Source organism: Seriola lalandi, unplaced genomic scaffold (assembly GCF_002814215.2).
Source record: "Seriola lalandi dorsalis isolate HSWRI2012SDOR001 ecotype SW California unplaced genomic scaffold, Sedor1 jcf7180002054476, whole genome shotgun sequence".
Lineage (NCBI taxonomy): Eukaryota > Metazoa > Chordata > Actinopteri > Carangiformes > Carangidae > Seriola > Seriola lalandi.
The window spans coordinates 488,751-512,844 of NW_019525029.1; the positions used below are offsets into that span (position 1 = coordinate 488,751).

Below are 24,094 nucleotides of genomic sequence, written 5' to 3' on the forward strand. Positions count from 1 at the left end.
TATATGTGTATATATGTGTGTGTGTGTGTGTGTGTGTGTGTGTGTGTGTGTGTGTGTGTGTGCACTTGTGTGTGTGTATGCATTACCAAGATAGGCAGACTGACAAGTAGCTGCCACAGGGGCCTGTGGGTGAGGGGTTGTGTAAGGGGTGATTTTTGTTTTTTTTGTAACTGTGCATGTTTATCTGTGTCTGTGGTTTTTGTTTGTGTGTATTTGGAGAAGGAGGACATTGATTGACAGCCCCACCCCCCCACCCCACGCTGTCTCTGGCACTGAGCTCTTTAAGAAGTGAAGGAGTGCCAGCCACAGCCCGCCGAGTGGAAGCCTTATCGAACACACCCCTGATTTACAATCAGTGCTCTCCCAGTGTACGAGGGAAAAGATTGAGGGAAGGCTGGGGGAAGGAGTGAGGGATGCACTCCCAGCCCTACTGTTTGAAGAAAATATGGCTAACGCTTGGGCTTGTCCCTCCCCTGACAGCGGCTGGCAGAGATTTCATGGAACCAACAGCAACTATCACTCTACTGAAGCCAAAGCACCTGCACTCAATCAGTGTGGAGGAAGTGTGTGTGTGTGTGTGTATGTGTGTGTGTGTGTGTGTGTGTGTGTGTGTGTGTGTGTGTGTGTGTGTGCGTGCATGCGCCCTGCACACAGACCCAGGCCCTGAACCAACAGAGAATACATCTTGAGGTTTAAGGGTTGAAGTATGTGGTAGGAGCGAATACTGAGAAACATCTGTTTTGTCTGTGTTAGCAAGGGAAAGAAGGTGACGAGGGTGAACTCAGCAGAGATAATTGACTGTAAAGGTTCAGGGCAAAGTTACTGTGCTCAAGAGGTAAAACTGTTTTGTTTTCCTCAAATGATCAATAAAATGCCAATGAATTAAAAAAAAATATGAAAGGCCAGGTCAAGTGTCATTAATTCTGAAACAACTGAAAAAAACATGGGGGTGGTGATCTTGCAGTGACCTGACCACAAAATTACAGTAGAAATAGCAAAGGTAGAGCTCAGTCATAGCTCCTTGTCTTTTAACCTGTAATCTGGATTCTCTTTATCTTCATCTATCCTTTGCCCTTCTTTTCCCAGCTTCCCCATTTTCTTCTTACAATGTCCAACCCACTTTCGTAGCCATTTGTGCCACATTATTTGTCTTGTCCCTTTCCCTGCCCTGCTTTGTCTTCCTCCGTCTGTCTCTCCACCCTCCCTTCTGCCACTACATCCCTGCATCCCTCCAACCTCTCTGACTCTTTGATCCATCCCTCCTTCCTCTCTCTCTCTCCCCCGCTTGCTCTCTCTCTCTCTCTTCTCTCTGTCTCTCTCTGGCAGGCCACCCACAAACTTCCTCCAATATGCAAGAGGGTGAGAGGGAGAGAGACAAAGAGAGGGAGAGCAAGATCTATAAATACAAAAAGGCCAAGCACAGTTACAACATTGAGTGAACTCGGCACCACTTTATATAACTAGGCCAGTGAAGCAGATTGTGTCAGATGTTTAAAAAGCCATTTGTATTTCTGAATCTTTTTTTTTTTTTTTTTTTTTTTTTTACAAGAGAAGATTCTAAAAGCAGGTGCCAGGGGCTGCCAGTCTTTCAGAGTGTTTGTTTAAAAGCGTGAGTCTGAATACACGCACCCACACACCAGTGTTGGGCTTTCAAAAGACAGATGAAGCGTCCTGGATAAGACCATCAGGTCTACATGTTTCAGTGGAGTTGCCTCTGGTTATATGAACTGGTAGTTATCCTATCTAACAGACAGCACAAGCTGTGACGAAATGCGAAAGCTTCGAATCCAGATTTAAGCAGGAAGGATCATATGTACATGAACCTATAAAAATAAATGTTAAAAATAAACAAATAATGAAGTACATTTGTCAAGGAGGCATACAAAGTACCGGTCTTTGTAACACGTGTGTCATAATATGAAGAATAAACATTTTTCTATACCTTCTTCTTCATCTTCACATTTTTGAAGATGGCGTGCACCCTCCAGGTCTTGGCAAACATGGCTCCGAAAGCTGTGGTGTATCCAACAATGAGAATCCATGTCCGTACCTATCAGAACAACAGGAAAACACATAATAGTGTCACGCCTTAAACTGGTGATCAAGACTTAAAACAACATCTGCTCTGACAGGTATTTGCATTTTTCTTGAGAAGTTCATTCAAAATAGCATTGTGACGCATTCTAAAAATAAGACCCTGTCAGACTTATTTTTTGTCTGCATGTGTTGAGCTCTGGGAGAACGTCCTGGACCATGGAAGCTGTCACTCTCCTGAGAGCATTTCATCTTAATGAGAAACAGAATGTAGACCTCTTACTGCTCCGGCACAAAGGACACCGCTGAAGTGTTTTAAAAGCTTAGAATTTGAATATAGCTGACAAAATCCTAATATAGCTACAGAGTCTGTATGTGCGTGTGCTTGTGTGCTTCTGTATACTTTGCGTTTGACTGCTGCACGTGATAAACATGATTGTTTTTCAGTGTGTGAATCCCATCTGCACCGCACATCCTGTATACCCTCCACACATTTACACCTGGCCCTCGTCTCGTGACACTCTCCACCATTTCTAGAAAAGCAATAAACCCAGGCAGGGACAGAACACTGGGTAAAAGAAGACAGCAAAAAAAACAAACAAAAAAAAACAATTACAGCATCTATTCTCAAGGAGACCAGCACGTATTGATTGATGGTGAACGGATCAACCCTCTGCGCTTCTTTGCTGTAGAACCTTGTCTGAAGTGACAAGCTCTGTTTTGGCTCTGCGGCAGAGCTCCAGCCAGGTGGTGGCAGCGCGAGACGTGCCCTGCCTAATATTACTTTGCTGTGCGTGTGTGTGTGTGTGTGTGTGTGTGTGTGTCTGGGAGGGTGGTATCTCAGTGGAAACCAGTTATCACTGTAATCAAAACTCTTTAATTAATCCAGCATGTACATAGTCACACAGTAATGCTACCTGGGGGGAGACACTTAATGTGCTCCATGCTAGCTAGAGACCTGGAGAGAGAGATTCAATCAGTTTTCGCTTAGAGTTTGTCACACAGTTCACATGATTAGTGTTTCAGCAGCATTCTCCATATTTTAGCTCATTTTACATATATGTGAAGTGAATTTCATGAACTGTATGTGCAGCACTGAATAAACTGAATACACCATCATCTAAAAAATACAATATACTTCACTGTATAAAGTATTATCCAGAGCAATTTGTCAGTGCAGTAAGTGAATTCAATGACTGAAGTTAATCTGGGTAAATAAGTTATTTCTAAGTAAATTATTTAAGGATCTGGAGGACGTTTAAGTGAGTGGTGTACTCAACTGTCAGCAGTTCACACTCCAAATAACTGAATCAGAGCTTAAACAATTAGCTGATTGATCAGTTGATCAAGAGAAAATGAATTGGCAACTATTTTGATTAAGATGATTATGTATAAGATGTTCATCAAGTTAATGCTGTCCATTCTCTAGTTCCTGCATCTCAGTTAGGATTTTCTGTAATTCTTTATCTTATATGATAGTCATCTAAATGTATTCGGGCTCGGGTTGAAGAAATCATGCAATTTTTTTCTTTAGCCTTTGGGAAAATGTAAGTGCAAAAAATTTACATTTAGTTTAATCAAGAAAATTGATTTGAAACTGATTCATTACTAATGAAAATAAGGGTTAGTTGTAGCCACAACTACTCTGTGAGCTAATAAGCAAAATTCAATCGTGCCTGTTGGAACTGAATATGACGAGCATCCAACCCGAACTTCAATTTTATGTATTAGTGAAAGTTGTTGCAGAAACTCACAGTGCAGAGGGTCTCAAACTCTTTGTCAGAGACAAAACCTCCATCCAGACCAAACAGGAAGATAGAGGCATAGGAGAGCATGCCTCCGAGGATGATCAGGTTGTTCATGTATGGACTGGACATCTTGATTAGTCTGGAGGAGAACACATTAAAAATATATAGAAAAGAACAGAATCCATCAGTCTAGAAACACAAGTAATGTAGCCTATGATATTCTAGTTTAGAGAGAGAAAAGTGAAATAATAATGTACCTCCAAGATGGTTAAAGGTTAATCATCATTCTCATGCTTCATTATTCTTTCAATTCAATACTGCGCAATCTTCCTCCCGTCCTTCAATCATTCCTCTCTTTCTTCTCCCTTAATACCAACCCCTACATTTGCTTTCCTGCCGCGCCGTACGTGTATCTGTTTCACCTTCAAAAGCTATCCTTCACCTAACCCCTACCTCTCAAAGCTGTGCGTCACCAATGCTGGTTGCTGACCTGTGGTTACGATTCTTGATGTTGAAGAACAGGAAAGCCCCAGCCATGAGCATGCCCAGTATGGTGATGGTGGACAGGATGCTGTACAGGGGCACGTTGATGTGGCGGCGCTGCAGACGCACAAATGTACGATCCTTGGGAGGCTCAACGCCTAAGAAGGAGAGGAAGTGTAACAAAAAAAAAACAAAAAAAAAAAACATTGATTTTAGACAATCTCTCAACATGAGTGAGCCTCAAACATAATGTAAGACTGAATGTTGTTTTCATGGAATATTGTCCAGTGGTTTTCAAGACATTTTCACTTTCTCCAGTGAGGTTTCTCTCTTCACTTTGATGACTTAAGAACTGTCTGACCAAATCTTTCTCCTTTTCAGCTACAAAACAGTGACACTGCTGCAGATATCCAGTTATTTGAGAAGCATTTCCAAGTCCCCAGTTTCCCCTGCATGTATCTCAAAGCACCACAGTCAAGTTATTGTGGTTGGACCCCGCACTTTCTTATCTTTTGCTCTATTTTTCTCCTGTCAGTGTGCCAATCGATCGCAATGGCATCATCTTACACATCTCCACTTACTGTGGTCAGGGATGTGGAAACAAGCATTTTAGATGGTACTGTCCTAGAGTTTCTGTATGTGGGGCAAGGGTGGTGAAGGGGAGAATAGCCAGGGGGATTGAACAAATTACAAAGTATGTCAACACAAGCAAACACAGGAGGGGTGAAAAATGTACTGGTAAATTATTTAGCTGAGAGAGGACAGTTTATAGTGGTAAAGGAGAGTGGCGAGTCCCTACACTGAGTGGTGTTGGTGTGTGAGTATGTATGTCTGCTGGAGGGAGGGTCTGGGTTCAAGTGAGCAAATGAACGAGCGAAGAGAGTGATGGGCCTGTAACATATATAAAAACACACATTAGATGCATCAGGACACCTTCTTCTTCTTCTTCTTCTTCTTCTTCAGTCTACTTTACATCTCTCAGTCAACACTCACACCGTCACACATAGATGCAGGCACATACACTCATATCCAGCTTTCTTCATACCTTGGAACCTTATGGAGTTGTTGATGAGGTCCAGCACATCAGCAATTGCGTTGTACTCTCCCACCTTCACTTCCTGGCCCTCTGTTAAAACACACACACACATACACACACATATAAGTATGTAAATATTAAAACAAATACATGTCAAAACCAGCAACTGGATGCCAACCCCTTTTTCCTCCAGTACACTTTCAAAGCAATTAAAGCTGCTGCGTAAAATAGTTTTAAATGAGACAAATGGGCTGCAGCAATGTTCGCAGCTCTGCGACACAAAGCGGCGCTCTGTGCCAAATGCCAAGTCAGCACACTAACATGCTCACAATGACTCTACTTCTGTTTTTTTTGGTTTTTTTTTCATCTTAAAACAAACAGACACAAAAAATTTAATTTAGCAGTCCAATAAGCACAAATGATACAACAGTGAACATCTCAGCAAAACTAAAAGAAGCAGATCCCACCAACATTCACCTTCCCACCCACTAGACGGGACTAGATTAGAAGTTAAGGAATCACCAAAGTTATTACAACGCGAGTGATCACAACACTGATTGAACATGAATGTCTGTATTAAATTTCATGGTAATCCATCCAGTGGTTGAAACGCGAGAGGAAAAGTCTGGGGACCTTGGGTATATTTTGCCTGAGAACCGTGAATGTCGGTACAAAATTTTGTGGCAATCCATCGAGTGGATGATGACATACTTCAGTCTGGATCAAAGCAGTGGACCAGCCAACCGACAGACTGACATTGCATCATTCGAGTCACAGTTTTGGAGTTTTCTGGCTTGTTTTTCTGGCAAGGTTTGTGAAGTATTTCAGGTAGTGAAATTAATTCAGCAATGAGGTGCTAAAATAATGGCTCACAGATACAAAGCAGCTTGCTAGGTTTATAAAATATAGCTCCAGTGATCCGTATTTGGAGAAAATGTAACAGATGCTACTTTGACTGAACAAGTAAATCTAATTCAAACAGTAATTGGACACGGTGAAGAATGGCCTGGTTTTAAGCTGTAAAGTCTGGCACAGAGGTACAACCTTATAGAGAGCTTTAAATCACAGGGAGATCTTCCAAAACCCATTAGTAATATAACAAAATATCCATAGCATAGAATTTTAAGGCACTCAATAAGATTATTTTTTATGATTCTCCATTGGTAGATTTCAGATGCAGCTTAATACGGTCAGGAAATGATCTTCCTGTTTTATACAGTCTCAATTATCAGTTTATTTTACCTCAAGGAAACCTAAAGGGCAATGAGGAGCAGATATCACAGAAACCAGCTCACAGACAGAGACATAAAAAAGCTCAGATGTAGTGAGGGCAGACTTCAGATGCACAATATGAGAAGAATCTTCAACTGATGTAGAGGAGACAATAAATAGATCTAATCCTTCTTTGGTATTTAAAATGCATTATACATTGACTTAAGCATATTCTAGATGCAGTCAAGGGACTGTAAACTGCTGTACACCCCGGCCTGTAAATACCACCGTCTCTCTGGAGCTCTGCTCAAACATAGCTATTTCAGGATTTTTCTTTTAGGAACAAGGATGAGTCCCTCAGGTGTAATATTGGAGGAAGCATGACCTTGTCAAACAAACCTGGGCCTTCACTCTTCTTCACTCATAAAGATTACTCACTTAGAGTGTACACCAGGGAGGAGAGAAGCTGTGGATGGGAGGAGAGGACAGATTATTCAGATTCTTTTTTTGTAAGCACTACAAACAACCTGCAATTTCTTCTGGTGTACGTGCACAAATCTCTCTCTGTTATCACTCTTATGGGTCCATTGAACTCCTCTGTAGCATTGTCCTTGACGAGGAAAATGACAGATAACATCAGCTTATGCAGCATCACAGGGCACCGTGTTCTGCTCTCCTCTCTCCTCTCCTCTCCTCTCCTCTCCTCTCTCCTCTCCTCTCTCCTCCTCTCCTCGCCTCGCCTCTCCTCTCCTCTCCTCTCCTCTCCTCTCCTCTCTCCTCTCCTCTCTCCTCCTCTCCTCGCCTCTCCTGTCCTCTCCTCTCCTCTCCTCTCTCCTCCTCTCCTCGCCTCGCCTCTCCTGTCCTCTCCTCTCTCCTCTCTCCTCTCTCATCTCCTCTCCTCTCCTCTCCTCTCCTCTCGGTGAATCACCTCATTTGATCTCCAGCTCTGGCATCAAAGCATCAGCAAATGTTGAAAATGTTCGGTAAATTTTATGTGCACACACGATCACGATTGGTATTTCTCAAACTTTTCAGCGTAAACGATCAATGGCTATGTTTCCCTTGACCACATCCTTTGTTAGGATCTTAACAGCAGAAGGGGTTGTATATCAGCACTCTTACTTTGAGATGCTAAAATACTATCCCAGCACTCTATCCCCACAGGGAATATTGAATATTGATGGCCACAGCAGGCTGGTAAAACTCAATGCGTCATTCAGCCGTGTGCAATCACATCTCATGCCTTTTTGTTTCATTTGTCACTTTAAATAACTGTAAATAAAGGTCTGATTTTCTTAATTTGTCAGCTTTTAACTGATGTTCCTGATATGATATACAAAATGAAAAAAAAAAGCTTAAAAAAAAAAGAAAGTCTTATCTCAATCTGCTCCTTATTAAGGGCGACGGGGTCCTACGTCAGCTGTCCAAAATTAGAACACTTTTAATTCATGAGAGATTTCTGCATCTTTGTTTTTGTCCTTGATTTACTCATTGGTTTGAAGTGTGCAGGAGCTCAGTTGAAAAACAGCGATGTCATGTAGTTCAGTGCGCCAGCCAGGGCTAAGCAACATTTGAATCAAAATTTGAGGAATTTGAAGATAGCTGTTTTATTCTAACTGTAGCACTGATTGTTGCTCATTTATACTTCTCTCTACTCTATTCTAATACTCTGGATTATAAGCCATGTTTTCAGGGGCTTTAAACATAAAGATGCCCCGTGTAATTTTCTTCTAAACAAACAAAAGTTATGTTCACATTTAATTTTACTCACCAAAACATAATATGTATTGTTGAGATCTTGCATATGATTTAAATGCATTTCGATTGTTTACATCAGTGTTTGACTGTCTTTTTCTTCACTGCTACATTTCTTTGCATCTTTCACCACCTGCAGATCAGTGGAATAGTGTGAAACCATTGGCAGAAAAGTATCACCCATTGCGACCCAAAGCAAAACACCTGTAAACACATTGCTCTGTAACACCATAGTGGTCAGAAACTCCACTGCTACAAAGGTGAGTTACTGTATATTCACCTTGTCATGTCAGTTTGGTTACCCCTGCAGTACAGGCTGTATCTGACATGCTCCTGTTGTGACTATTGTTCCTCTATCTCAGTGCACTTAATATGTGTTTACTGTAATTTTCAAAACTGTTCCATTTTTTTTTCACTGTTGCACCTGCAACTCAAGCACAGATGACTTGGCCTCATGCTGGTTTTAAAAAAGTGGTGAAAAAAAGCGGTGATTACTGGACCTCATTGCAGCGTATCTCATTATTTAATTATTTCATTATCTAATAATACTGATTATGATTGTAAATGTGTTTGTGATTAAGTTAATTTAGAGTTATTTTTCACATTAGTTCACATTAGTTTGCCTTTTGAGTGTGTTTACATGCAAACTAGCATCCTGGATATGTTTTGTGCATGTAAACAGCTTAGCCTGGTGACAGAAACCTGGATAAAACCTTATTCCGGTTTTGAGAAGAACTGGATATACTACGCTGAATACTCACGACAGAAACCACGACAGCGTGGGGTGTAAACACTTTATCACATTTCTGAACCATCTCATAATAGGTGGTGAGAAATCAAGACATGCCTGCAGGCACACCATCATAAATCTGGATATTGTTATGATCATGTACACAAGGATTTGAATAATGCCATAATCAAAAACAGTATTGGGCTCAAAACCAGGATACTAATGCATATGTAAACGCACTCTTTGATCAAGTCTCATGTCAGATCTGTGAAATTCTAACATGGCAAAAAAAAAAATCGCTGCTTCATTTAAAAACATTGGTGGTACAGTTTAATGATACTCTCGTGAGCAAGTTAAGTTGAAAGGACTGTGAGGAAATTATTGCCTAGAAATAAACTGACAGCGACGAGGCTGTTGCTAGAAGAAATTCCTGCAGAAGACGGTAGAAAAAGCAGGAAAGTAGTTCTTGCTCGAGAAGTGTTGTAGATAAATCCTATCATATATCTCTAAAGACCTAAAACATCTCAACCTTTCACCCACACACACGTCACATGTTCACCTTACTGATATATATACCAATAAGTCACAACATAAAAACCAGTTACTGGTTTTTATGTTGTGGCTGATCGGTTTATATATATATTATTGAACCTCTCTCCTCCTTACAGAATTACAAAGGCCATGCTTCCTTATCTACTATGCCTGGTAGTGCATTGATTTAAAATCTGCACTCAGAGGGACTGCAACTGTGATCAAGACCTCTGGTAGCGAGCTATCTCTTATCCCCACGAGAGACAGTGGGAATGAGAGCCACCGAGGCCCCTGACTAAGAACGTCTGACAGTGTGAAATGGAGGATCAGAGGCTGAGGACAGATGATAGGGTCATGTTGAGGATCACTGCCTTTTGAAATATTCAAGCTGGGGCTGTCCCTCCTCTCCTTTCCACCCAGCTCTGACTGTTGGTATGTCAAAAGGGTGACAAATTCACAATCCCTGACAAGTGAGGAAGAAGTGATAGAGTGAAGGCTAAGGAGGGTTGCAGGAGATATAATATGGCTGGAGGAAGATAGTGAGAGATAGCTGTAACATACACTGTAGGGGAGGATTTGGTGGAGGAAAGTGAGTGTGGCAAACACACAGTTGGCAACAAGCTCTGGGAGAAGAGAGAGAGAGACATTTGGAAAAAAGAAAGACAGACAGAGAAAAACCAAAAAAGATTGTCACTAATTAATAGAGATATGTGGCTATGATTCATGCTAAGGCATTCGTGTAATTTTTCTCAAAATCTCTATAAATCAAGCCCTAACTGCTTTTCAGTTCCAGTAATATTTCCTTTCATTGCTCATCCAAAGTTGCCAAACCCTAATTTAGACTAGTTGCCCCATCTCCTGCCAGCCAAACAGGTCAGCCCCTCCCTGAAGAAACTCTCTGTCCCTCTAGCACGCACACGTAGACATACTGGACTCACATATAAGCACTTCCTTCCACTCTTTTCTATGTCACCACCATCCAAACTTTTTTTTTTTTTTTTTTTTTGTGACAGCACTCTGTCCTTGTTCGAGCTCCTCCTGCTGCTTGGTTACATTCTTGCATGTGACCTACACTACAGGTGTACAGAGATGATGGGTCACCTGACCTGATGTCATGCCCCTCCGTGCCGATTGTATCCAAAAATATTTTAGATGGCTCCACAATCTGTCTCTCTGTAGCTGTGTCCCAGAGCTTTTCATCCTGTAGTGCGTTCACAGTTTAAAAATGTCAAAATTAAGCGACATAAAATCAGTGCATGTACTAAAAATGATTGATCCCACAACGGCACAGGGAAGGTGACGAGCTACTTGCAGCTGCAAAACAATAATATAAATTGTGGACTGTAGGGCTTGAAGGATGACTAAAAAAAAAAAGTTAATAAGTAAGTTGATAAGTCTTTGGAAAATCGTTTTGCTTTTTCTTGACGTCATTCCATTCGCACTTTAATAAACGACTGTGATTTTCTATTATTCTCTGTTAGTGCAGAACATTGATCTTCTCTATTGCTGCAACAAAAGACTCTGTATACAATTATGTATGGAATTGGGAAACAGCATTTGTCTCAATCACCACTTTCTAGCCTGATTATTAGTTTGTTCTGCTCTTACCTCTCCTCTTTTCACTATGCAATGACAATCAACACTGTAAACTCTACACTTACTGTCACACTACACAACTACTGACTGTGCTAATTCTGAGTTTCTGAGTTAAACATAAAGTCACAGTTACATTGCTACAAATTATGTGTGGTCTCTTTTTGTCAAACCCACAGAGTCTGGGCTGTAACATTCTTTTCATTATATTGTTATTGAAAGCCCACACATGCCTGGTCAGTTATGGGCAGAGTTAGCAGCAGCATGAGCACGTACATAGTGTCCTCTATCTCTCTTATGCTCCCAGACGGAAAACACACACACACACACGCGCACACACACGCACACGCACACACACACGCTCACACACATTCACACAGAGCATGATGTAAGCAGCCAGAGGGATTGAGCCCCTCTGCAGCAGGGAAGATAAGATGGTTAAGCAGACAGGGCAGAACAGCACCATGCAGTGTGCTACATACAGTCTGGGGAGCCTTGGAGCTGGGAATCCCCTGCATCGAGATGCTGTCTCTGGGTTATTCTGCCACTCAGCAGGCCCCGCTGGCTCAAAAACAACTTCAGGATGACGCTATGATGATAGAGTACTGAGGCATGTGTTTACATGCAAACCTTCACCATCTATACATGGATCTTATCGCCACAGAGGAGAGCAAACACCGTAATGTACCATAGATCTTGTAATTTAGAGTTTTAGATCGACCTAACTTGCGCTCATACAGACACAGACTGAACATCCGGCCCAATACAGATGGGCGTATGTGTCTACCCGCAAGTAAAAACACCAAGAAAAAAAAAAAACAGACAAATAGTGTAAAAGATTTGTGTTTATGTTTTCTGACAAACAACCCTTGGAGCCAAACGAATCCTCTCTAACTAATGACATAAATGCGTGTACAAAGCATTTGACTTTGAAAGTGTGAAATCTTTCGGCATCCCTTTCCTGTGAATATGACTCTGCTAAAAGCTTCTCTTAAGCCCTCTTGGATCCATTATAGGTACCAGTATATCAACCGTGGCAGCCTTCTGACTCGAGAAAAATTGCGAAGTGGCTTTCCAAAAGGCTGCGGTAATCCTGCGAAATTTCTGAAACAACTGTTGGTTTTATTGAACAGATACGCGAGTGGTTGGAATTCAAAAAATGATGGCAATAACTCTAACTCAAGGTCGGTAGAGTACGAAGAGGAACAAGTGTAGACGGCTGGAGATGGGTGTGACAGGCTGAGTCAAGTGAAAACAACAGATACATCTATATGGCTAAGTCCAGTTCTTGTTGCTTCGAAACAATGTTTTTCATTCATAATAATAGGTAGAGGATAAGGAGGGAGAGGATAAGGTTTGTAAACAATGAAACAATGAAACTTGAAACTGGTTGATTGAAGGAGTACAATAGCAGTAATGTCCCAACGTACCTTGAAACTGGTTGAATTTTATTGTGCCCATCCTCTCTCCATTCCGAAACATGACTTGACCCTGAACAGAAGGAAACATAAAAACAGAATATCTGTCTTTAATATAACACCGGGAACACACATTACAAAACATCCCATTCTTCTGAGGAAGACGCAGCATAAGCAGTAAAGTGAATTTGGGTAAAAAAAAAGAAAAAAGGATAGGTGCTTACTTCAACTAAATTTATGCACAATGCTTTCCTGATACTGGAGCATTGGCAGGCAAAGGGCAGTCTCGGCTCCTGCACACTGCATCTTATTTGATTAGAAGTGGACAAAATTGATTTGTTTATAGAGGTAAACAAAATTATCTTTCAGCCAATTCATTTGCTAATATCCTTGGAACAACATCAGGTCAGCAAGGTGGTCTGATTTAACTACTTTTGCTCACTTAGCATTAGTACAAACCTGGGCTCCGGCAACTTTCAAAAGGTAATTCTTTAAGTGAGACTCATATTTGGCCTAAGAACAGTCTGTAGTGGTCAGTGAATATTTCTACCATTCTATTCAACCTTTCATGTCTAGATATTGATTTCTCTCCAAAAGGGTGTGTTTATTGGTCAAACAACCTCTCTAAAATGAGGGGAAAAAATAACAGAGGAAGTCTCTGATTTAAACTCCACAGGAACAAGATAAGGAAGGAGCGTCTGGAAAATGCAGACAAGGTAGACAAAAGCAATTCAACTTTGTGGCAATATCGTAAGCCCTATTCAAATCAGTTTTGGCTTCTGTCGCTTTATCTTCTCCCATGTAGTCTCTTCCTTGTTCTATTTTCTCCTTCCCTCTGTCTCTTTATTGCTCTCTCCCTCTTCATCTAGCAAGACTGTTCAATTAATTCACCATCTGCATACAGGGATCCTTAATTACACATTTAACTGGGTTTACATATTACTGGCTGGCTAGCAGCTAACCCAAAAAGGTGTGAGCAGATCAATCAATAGATCCACACTCTCTCATACACACACACACACACACACACACACACACACACACACACACACACACACACATAAATACATATATATATACATACAGATAGAGAGAGAGCGAGAGAGACAGCGCATTTGCATTGGCTGATTAAAAGGGAGCTGAGGGGGAAATACAGGGAAGGAAGCTGGAGAGCCAATTCTGCCTCAAAAAGATGGCAAGCTTTGAAGTAGCAGAGCAGGATCCCACCCCTCCGTTTGAATCCCAGTCTTTGTGTGGCATCTTTGATGTTTGTTTGAGTGTGTGCATGCATGCGTGTCTACGTGCTACGTGTATGCAGTTAATATGTTGTCACATTATGCTTATGCACATGCATGTGTCCCTGGTGATGTACGTGTGTGATGTACGTGTGTGAGCTACTCCTGGGGCACAAGAGTCTCAAGTGTTGCCATGTTACCCATGTGATATACAACGAGTCCTCTGCTACCAATTGCACACCACAACACTTGCCAACAATATGCTATGAAATTACACCTTAAGTATAAGTAGGACAATGCAGTGCATCACAGTTCAGCTCATTAGGCATTACATTCAACGATGGTGTGTAAACAGGGTCAAACAATGTGGGTTGAAAATAGGGAACTTGACTTGAACCTGTAATGAGGGTGAGTGTATGTATCCAGGTTTCTAGAGTAGCTGTACCATCATGCTCTCGCTGTGCATTAGTATTGCCATCGTAATTACCCTTCACATCAGCAAAAGCGGAGCTATCACAAACCTTATTGAAATGGCGTGTAGTTATTTTAACAGCCCCCCAATTTGTTCTCTCAAGTGTAAACACAGTTTGTAGAATATGCAAAGTAGATCAAACATATGCAGAGGCACTGACTCTGACATTCTTAATTGGAAATAAATGTCTGTGCTACAAAGATTAAATTAACCTCTTTTGACCAAAATTCAAAGAAGTTACTGTAAAGCCTCTTTCTGCGAGGTATTGTGCTCCTCTGCAGCTTAGGCAACCTCACCAGAGTGTGCTGACTCAGACAGGTGTCCCTTGTCTAGTATTCAAAGGACGTTCAGACCTGAGTCAGTGGTGGATGATGGAGCAATCGCTGAGTCTACGCGTGTGTGTCTGTGTGTAAATGTGTCTTTCTGAGGTGAGACGGGGGAGGCGGCCAGGTATCACTTCGTCTGTGGAGGTGAGAATGCTGTCAGTGGCAGGGGTGCTGGGTCAAATGAGATGTCACTCTGTGGGCTGCAGGCTTGACATCCTCTGGGTTTTCAGCGTTTGAGGTAGGAGCACAGTTGATGCGAGTGTAACTGTGATGCACACACATGCACTTGCATATACACATACACATTAGCAGAGAAAAACAGATGCACAAACCCAACCGCCCCCCTCTGTCCACCTCAGTGCGTCTATCTGAGGTGACTGTCAAGCCTAAGGCTGTGCTACAACCTATTACCCAGAAGGACACTGATGCCAACACAGTGACCACTGACCACAGATACAATGACTGTGAAATAAACTGAAACTCACACTTGTCATCCCCAAATCACAACCTGTTGTGTCTCATTTAATCCAACCCTCCCTGGTGAATTCCAGTGTACATCATCCTGTGGTCATAGCAGCGGTCTGCACACTCTATACCCTGGAAGATCTCTCCCAGCTAATGTCAGGCTTCTCTGTGGCCCTGACAGCAGCCAGATCAATACTGTGGAGCCCTGGATGATCACTCTCCTGCTGCTGCAGCTGCCGCCGCCACTGATTCAGCAGCGGGACTGAGATCAGTGCAGAACGGACACGGTGTGATACCACAATGTGTGCGTGTGTACACAGCAAACACAAAACACAAAATCGTGACATCAGGAAAGACACGAGGCTCAAGTCAGGGTATGGCCCCGTATGATCAGGCACAGATGCACACATCACATTTAAACCAAGGATAAACAGCCAGAATTTGCTGTTTCACTGGTGCTTGTGCAGGGATTAATTCTATTGGAAACCCAGTGGAAGTTATTGCAATTTACAAGCAAACCAGGCGAACTGTGTAATAGCTGCTTTTGAAATCTGAATTCGAAAATAGCATAAAAGATGTATGCAGTGTGGAAGGGAAATTGCCTTCCTGTGTCTTTGTTGTCATGTGTGGGTGGAAGTTTCTATGTGCTAAGTGTGTGCTACATAAGGGAACGCATTTGATCTCATTTCATGTAATCCCTTAAAAGAACATCTATAATGGTCGACAGACCTCAAATCTTTTGGTACAAAGATGCATTTAATTATATTGCAATGCCGTTGTCGACAAACAACATACTTGTTTATCACATGCACAATATTTTGCTCAGAATTTGTTTTTTTTCTGCCAAGGATTGTGGTTGTCAAAATAAAAACATCATTATAAATAGCTGGTTAAACAATGATCTGTATATAACTGATTTCTGAGAAGATTTGCTGTAGCTATTCTGAAAATGACCTGTAACCATGTTTATTTCCCATCAATAGATTATTTGCAGACTTAAATATTTAATGTTGTTACGTAAAAATAAACAATCATATTGCAACGGCAAAACTACACACTCTAAAATCTCAAAATCAAGTGGCTCATGCATATGTTCTTCATCCACATTATCACTTCATTATTGCGCCTCACTTATAAAGCGGGACATCAGTGATGACTCTTTGAGGTCAAAAGTAACTAAGCATATTTAAGTGCAATGTAATGTAGTCTCATTCAAGTACTTCCATTTTATAAAAGGTTTTACTTTTATCTTGCTGCTTTCAGAAAGAACACTTTTCATAATGACCACTGTTACATGTGATGTTTGTAGCAAATCCTTGTTTATACTTCCAAAAAATCTAGAATCCAAGACTTTTACTTGAGTATTTTTCATGTGGTATCACTACATTTTCTCAAGTAACAGATTTGAGTCCTTCCCCCACCACTGATGGCTGCATATGTAAGATCAATATGAGTCAATATAGATGTGAAAGAGGAGAATAAGATTGCTTGTCTTTTCCAACAGCCTAGTAGATTTCATCATCTTTTGTGTGCCTGGAGTAAAAAGTGAATGAATTGTTACATGGTCATCAATATTCCCTGCACTGCTTTGCTTCCCTGAACCTCTGAGGAAAAGGCTCAATGTCAGCCTGCTCCTGCTCAGCAGCCCTGAGTGGGTCTGTGCTGAGAGAGGTGAGAGGAGAGGGATGAGGAATGAGGACCCAAAGGATCCTGTATAGCGCTGCAGCACACATACAGTATACCACCAGGGACATTAGTCCCCAAAGGGCCTGACAATAATACAAGTCAGTAGCCTGTGCTGATTTTCTCCAAGGCTATTTTCTCTCCCTCTCCTTCTTTCTCGTTCTGCTGACATTTATACTGGAGAAAAATCTGTAACTCTATCGTGTGGTCTCTCTCTTGTGTTCCATCTTGCCTTTTTTGTCTTAGTCCATCAGTTTGGTGAATGTCTACAAGCAACATATGAGCGAAGTATTTTTTGAACTCTTTTCTTTTTTTATCCTTAGTTCCATTGTTTAGGCCATTTACTTGTACACACAGTTATGGATATGATATAATATGAGTAATGTTCCATTGTACTGTAGGGCTCTGCGTGCTTATTGGCAGTACAGCCTGGGAGCAGCGTGGCATACACTCTAATAATGGAGTGGCCTTTACAGGGGAACAGGATATATCCTCTAATAGCTCAATAGGAAGTGAGAGTACACACATACACACATACACACACACACTCAGCATGTAGCTAGCATTGCCACCAGGATCAATCTTGAATGCATTGGAGTGAGTTGGCAACACCAAATGACATCACTTCAGGCTTCATACGGAGATGAGGATGGCTAAGCAACACTCTCTGCAAACAAGCTTCCAGCCTTACAGAGCAGTAATTAATGCCTTTATGTGTTGCTCTGACATCTGCTCACTCCATACAAACGTTTTACACATTTCACTTAACATACAGTGACAGTGTTTACATGCATAAACATTTAAAGGCACACATTCATATAACTCCAAAAGGACACTTACTCATCAGCCTTAACCAGTGTGTTGATTGTGCTGCTTCTAACCATGTCTGTGTCTGTGAAGAATGTATGTGTCTTTCTTTCCCTCCCTCCCTCACTGTATGTGTCTGATCAATATTAATGAAAACATTTTGCCTGCATGTACACGTAAATGTACAATATACACATATATATATATATACGCACACCCATATATATATATATATATAAACACACACACACACACACACACACACACACACACACGCACACACCCATATATATTTTTCATATATATAAGAAGCGTCTGGACGCTGGAGATGATCCTTGTGTTCGCATATATGAACTAGACTTCTGCAATGGTGCTCTGATGGCTCCAAGTTTAGTATGAAACTGAATGAAGTAAAAGAAAGCCACTTTAACTTCCAACATGATGGTAATATCTTTGTGCCATATTTTTAATGTTCATGTTTGTAAAAAAAAAAAAACATTTGTCATAATTGCTGTGTGAATTCTGGAGTTGTGGCTAAAAAAGTGTTTTGTACGGTCACAGTGACCACGACCTTTGTCGCCAGGACCAGCCAGCATGGAGGCATGAGAAAAAAATCACAGGAATCTGCTCCACCACTTACCGTAACACCGTAGAAGTTGGTCTCGTTCATGACGTCCAGCACCATCTTTCCCACTTCGCGGTCATCCACGGTGAAGTTGTGGTAGGTGTTCTGCCGTTGTTTTACCCGGAGCAGTTCCATGACTCGAGTCAAGGTTTTGGCAATGACCCAGATCCCATCGTAAGCAAAGCCATGAAACTTACTGGCCTCCACTCCCTTCTGCTGAAGCTCTCGGCTGTACTCCCTCTCATACTCCTTAGGGGTCTGGAAGAAAGGTAAGAGAAGGGGAAATCAAGTCGAGAAAATGTGCATATAAAAGCTGTTTATACATATTGTTTTTCTTCAGGAATACATTCATGTTAGGATTATTTCAAATATACTATTATTGCTGTAACCTGGCCCAAGGAGAATGGATTACTTTCCACACAATTTGAGATACAAAGTTACTGGAAATAAGTCTGTTTTGGGATCAATGCACCTTTGCCAGTAGTGCAGTGTGAAAACGAACCCTGTAATTGATTTTGGTTGAGATCTCTTGTTTAAAAACATGGATCTAAGATGTCTTTTAGGGGAGGAAGTTCTCTGCTGTCCCCAGAGATTCTTCCCAAAAACAATTACAGGAACACTTTCCAACAGACGCTCTCAAAAACAATCACCGGCGTATTTCAGGTTACAGCCAAAGGAATAGTACAATCATACAAAAACAAAATGAAAAGTACAGAAACTTTCTGCAATGATTAAGCGCTGCCCTAAAAGAAGACAGCGGTTATATTGTATGCCATAAATCCCTCCTGGGCTACCACCCAGTCTTTAGTAAAATACTACGCTGTCTTTGAGGTGAGTTATTCACCTCACTAGAACAATAGTTTGTTTTAATTAACTTTGACTTCATGTCTCAAGTCACATTCAATTACTTGTTAACAACATGTACAGTGGGTGTTACTCACCCGGCCAGAGATGCCCTTGATCTGCCGTGCGCTGAGGGGCTCAAAGTCCACACTGATGTATCCCTCCATAGCTGTAAGCAGCTTCTTGGTGGTGCAGTTGGTGGTGTTCGCCTGTTCCCACCAGTTGCCCTGGTACCAGCCGGGGATAATCCACTGGTATTTACTACCAAACATATTCAGGTTATACGCCTAAGAGGGTCAGAAGAAATGAAGGTTGAAGCGACATAACAGCAGGGAGATACACTATGGTATATTCTGATTACTATAACTAATGTGTAATTATTTTTGCTTAATGAGAATTGCTGTCTTTCCTGATAGTTTGAATTTATTGCCAAATGTTCTTGGAAAATGACTGTTAAATCTTGAACTGAGCCCCAAGGATAAATCATGAAATGAGACCAAACCATCTAAAGTCCAAATTATGTGAAGCCACACAGTTAAGCGAGAAATTCAGCTAGGCCTAATTCTATCTGGGCAAGATTAGTTTACGGCAGCTTTGGACAGAAATACCACCCTGTGTTACACATTCACAGTTTAGTATTACATAGTCAAAGCAAAAACCAAATCACATCATGTTCTAATCTTTTGTTCACAGCAGCACAGCGCCAATTGTATTTTTTTTTAAAAAGTAGTATAAACTGGCAAGAAAATAAAAGAATAAAGCTTTCTGTTCTAAAGAGTATAGACTGAAGACTTACGCAGCAGAAGACTTTGGAGGCAAGATTCTCATCAAACTGCCCAATGATGATTCTTACATCATTGTCCTGAAAAAAGAAAAGAATAAGAAATCATGACTTCATGCACATTCTTTAACATAACACACTCATGCACACAAAATGTTACAATAAATGTAAGGTACCACTACAGTCTGAAATACGTACATATATATATATGTAAAATGGCATCGGTGTCACCATTCAGTACAGTGCTCATTACGCTGTGCAAGCTTTTAATTGTGACCCCCCTGGCATTACAGTAATCTTGCAATACATGCAAGACATTTCTATAAAAGGAGGGCTTCTGTTCTTTACCCTGGAATTGCACTTTAGTCAATTCAGCCATTAGGAAAAAAGAATATGTGCTAGGATCAGCCAATAAGATGCCTATTCTCATTATTCTGCAACATCACACTTTATCAGCAAATGGACATAGACTCAGCCATGTTGTGTGTACTGTATTTTTATCACTATGTCTGTCTCATCAGCAGCTACAGAGTATGGCAAACCAGTGGCTGAGAGACCAAGGCAATATCAAGTTGCAAAGTGTCGATCCATAACAACAGAGACATTAGTGTCAGCGGGGCAGAATTGCCTTCTTTGCCAACCAGGCTGCAGAGCACAAATTTACAAGGGGATTGAGAGCACATGACCTGGTGATTGACTCGGTAAATAATTCACATTGCCCGGGTGGAAGAGCAGCATGTTTCACGGTCGGTAAAAAAAAGATCAGGCTCTGGGGCCAACAGTCTGTCATTTAGTGTGCAAATGCATATGTATAGTACAAGCACAATATACAAGTACAATATGCACACAAGCAAATGATAACCAACACTCAAAACACATGTACACACACACATGTATCAAAATTGCCCCAAATCTAATCCAATATTACAGACACAGGTTTGATGGATGTACACCGGATCAACAAGGCTGGAGGTGATGTGTGATGCACTAAGAAAAGTCTGACATAAGGCCTTTATGTGGCCCTGACAGAGCCCTACTGTAGCACTAGTGTACAAGATCTAGAGGGGCAGTTTTCACTGTGCAATATAAAGGAAATCTACAGCATCGTTGACGTTTATGTACTTCACTAAATAGTAGGTAAAAGAAGACAGTGAAAATGCTATACATTACAAACAACCATACATTGTAACCTTTTAGTGGCATTGCCCTGCCTTTATTCTGGATAATGAGAAACCTTTACAAATACGGTTCATGAAGTACTCTTCCCTCAGGCAGTCTCTACCATATGTCATGTATTCATAGATCAGAGGGGGCGACCAATCACTGTCATCGTAACTCCAATTCCTCCTGGCAACTGGACACACAGAACTACACAACAAGCAAACACTGTCGTTATTCCTCAGAATAGATTGGCTATGACTGATAGATAGATAGATAGATAGATAGATAGATAGATAGATAGATAGATAGATAGATAGATAGATAGATAGATAGATAGATAGATAGATAGATAGATAGATAGATAGGCAGGCAGGCTCTTGCTTACAGGATACACACATACACACACATGAAAGAGGATGAGAGCTTTTAGAAGCTCAATCAAAAGGCATCTCTGGTGGTTTCTCATCAGAGCCAGAGAGCATGCTGGGACATTCAACGGGTCTTTTGTACAAAGCCGTTACTGTTGCTCCCCTGCTCTGGCACTGTCAATGTGTATGTGTGTATATGTGCAAGAAGGGAAGGTAACAACTCCGAACTTTTGCGGTGTGCATTCCAGCGTTATTTTCTCTCTGTGTGTGAGAGTGTGTTTGTGTGTGCATTTGTGTGTGAAGTGCCAGTGGCTACTCAATAATACTGCTCTTCCCTGGAGGAAAGGCACTTAACCCAAATGACTCCAGCTATAGCCAAAGACCACAGCCTCAGTATAAATTCTGGCCTGCCTGGCAACAACACGAAAAGACTGTGTAGTTGTGGGCAAGGGCATGAGTGAGTGAGTGAGTGTGTTGTGTTTGTACATTGCAGACAGACTGGGGCACTACAGGGCCGCATATTACCTTCATTGCTCGAGCTTTTATACAACTTTAACAATAATTGTTCTCAGAGAGGGTAGTGTTAAGGGCAGGCTTGACTGTTTTATCTGTGACAGGGTTGTTTCTAACTTTATCATAGTGATTTATATGTGATAAAGGTTTGAGTAATATTGTACCTCATAAGCCCAATCAGACACTGTTAAGGCTTATTAAGCGTGCAGTGAGTGCGCTGTGTGCAGACATGATCAAATACATATGCTCACAGGATATCTGTGTGATATGTATATGTATGTGCATTTGATCACTTATTGATCCTAGATGAGCATTAAATGTTATACACACTGTTATGGCCACAGATCTGGCATATATATCTGAAAGGTAATTAACAGGCTGCTGCTAAAGTACGCACCAAAACATGTAAGCATCCCCGACATCATCACAAAACTCACATTATTTGGGAATCTGGACCAGTAGAGGCGATTCATAGGGTTCATTTCATCTCATTCTGTATTAAAGAAAAATGTAAGTTCTGTTTACAACCTGGGTTCTGAGGTAAGAGGTTGTGAATATACTGTAGGTGCTCCCCTTAACACTAGTGATGCATTCATCTGATATTCTGGCGAGGAATGGTGCACAGATGTGTTAAGATATTAGAAAAATTAGTTTTCCAATCAAAGTTAGCTTATTAATTCAATAGCTTCTGTGTCAGTTAATACCAACAGAAATACATTCACAACCCATGGGGTAAGCTGAAATCGAAAATCAGAAGATGCTTGGTAGCTAAATGGAGGGAGCTAAAGTTACTTCATAAATCAACCATATTTGAGAATATAACTGACAATATTACATGCATGGCTGGCCCTTTGCCATCCAAGAACTGCGACATAGCAAAAAAAAGAAATGGGCCATCCCCTGCTACGTCATATCTGAGGGGACAAGAGAACTGAATGTATAATAAATAATTTAGTTATAATAAATAATAAAGTGTTTTGGTCTTGATTTAGATTTTTATGTTGTTTTTTTTCTCATGTCCTACATTGAATGCAAGTTCCCTAAACTGTCCGTCAGTCACAAAAATCTTAAAACCTTAGCACTGTTATTTTATGTACTAACTGAAAAAGACTTAAACTCATTCTAACTAACATTAGGTGGGTATGTGTGTGTGTGTGTGTGTGTGTGTGGTGCAAGCCTGCCTTTGTTTTCTGATGATATTTTGGAAGCCTGTCAAGTAACAAACAGGAGACAGAGAACAAGAGATGATGATGAAAAAAAGCAGAGAGTGACAGAAATGTAGAAGGCTACTTCAGTGCCTAGCAGCAGCAATGCCTGTCTGCTTTTTGAATATTCCAGCTGGAATATCACAGAAGTGAGTGCTCTATTTGTGGATCACACAGTGACGCCATAGCCCCCTTACCCGCCCCACACACACTCTCACATACACAGTCGTACACACAACAGTGTACCAAAAAAAGACCAGCCTTCACAACGAAATCTGTGTCACCCTCTACCTCATCATATTACGTAGCTGTTGGGGAGACAGCAAACTGCTGTTGCGAGATGAGCGGGAAACAGACCATTAGGGTGTCATAGGGCCTCTCCGCCCACCGCATCCAAACGTTCTGAAAAGCTTTTGAGGCGACACTGTGATTTGCATATTTAGAGTTGATCAAGGAAGGATGGTGTCAGCTTAAAATGTCAGCCCTCAAAATGCAGAGTTACACATATATTTTAGGAGAAACAGCTTATCTGCCTGATCCCTCACTATTCCTCTGTCTCGTCATCTCTCTGTTGCATTTCTTTCAACCTGCTCCGTCTTGCATACATCATATCTTCCACTAACAAAATCCTATCTGAAAATGTATTTATACTCATTCCACTCACAATCTTCCCCACTATAAACTGTAGCACTGAGAAACTGTCTATACAACTGGTAAAAGAGGCAAAATGCATCTCCGATTGCCTCAGGAGATAGTTTGGATAATTTAGCTATCGCACTTGACTGCATTTACATCTGAATTTTATGCACTTTTTCTTTATCTTATAGCAAAGTCTGCTCAACCATGCCGGTTAAAGCCAGGAGTAAATGGTGTAAAGACACAGATACAGGTTTAATATCTCAATATATTGGCTCAATAATGGTCTAATTTCATTCTGTCTCATCTCATTTGAGAAGAGAGGAAAGGGGAGAAAATAAGGAACCCTGTTTGCATGTGTGTATGTGTATGTAGAGTGAGGTCCACAGGTGTGAGACCATTTTCCCATATGCTTAAATGCCCATCAAACATCC

At 41.1% G+C, this 24,094-nt stretch overlaps 1 protein-coding gene across 1 annotated transcript in view; it reads right to left on the reverse strand.

The window, feature by feature from the left end:
- The window catches only part of gabbr2 (gamma-aminobutyric acid (GABA) B receptor, 2), a 176,255-nt gene that overhangs the window by 52,615 nt on the left and 99,546 nt on the right, over positions 1-24,094 (reverse strand). Inside the window, exons 5-12 of the mRNA XM_023412306.2 lie at positions 19,793-19,858; positions 19,095-19,283; positions 18,169-18,411; positions 12,553-12,613; positions 5,311-5,391; positions 4,273-4,423; positions 3,789-3,921; positions 1,943-2,050 (exon numbers count right to left, since the gene is read on the reverse strand). Coding sequence (XP_023268074.1) covers positions 1,943-2,050; positions 3,789-3,921; positions 4,273-4,423; positions 5,311-5,391; positions 12,553-12,613; positions 18,169-18,411; positions 19,095-19,283; positions 19,793-19,858 — 1,032 coding nt within the window. The remainder of the gene's footprint in view (positions 1-1,942; positions 2,051-3,788; positions 3,922-4,272; positions 4,424-5,310; positions 5,392-12,552; positions 12,614-18,168; positions 18,412-19,094; positions 19,284-19,792; positions 19,859-24,094) is intronic.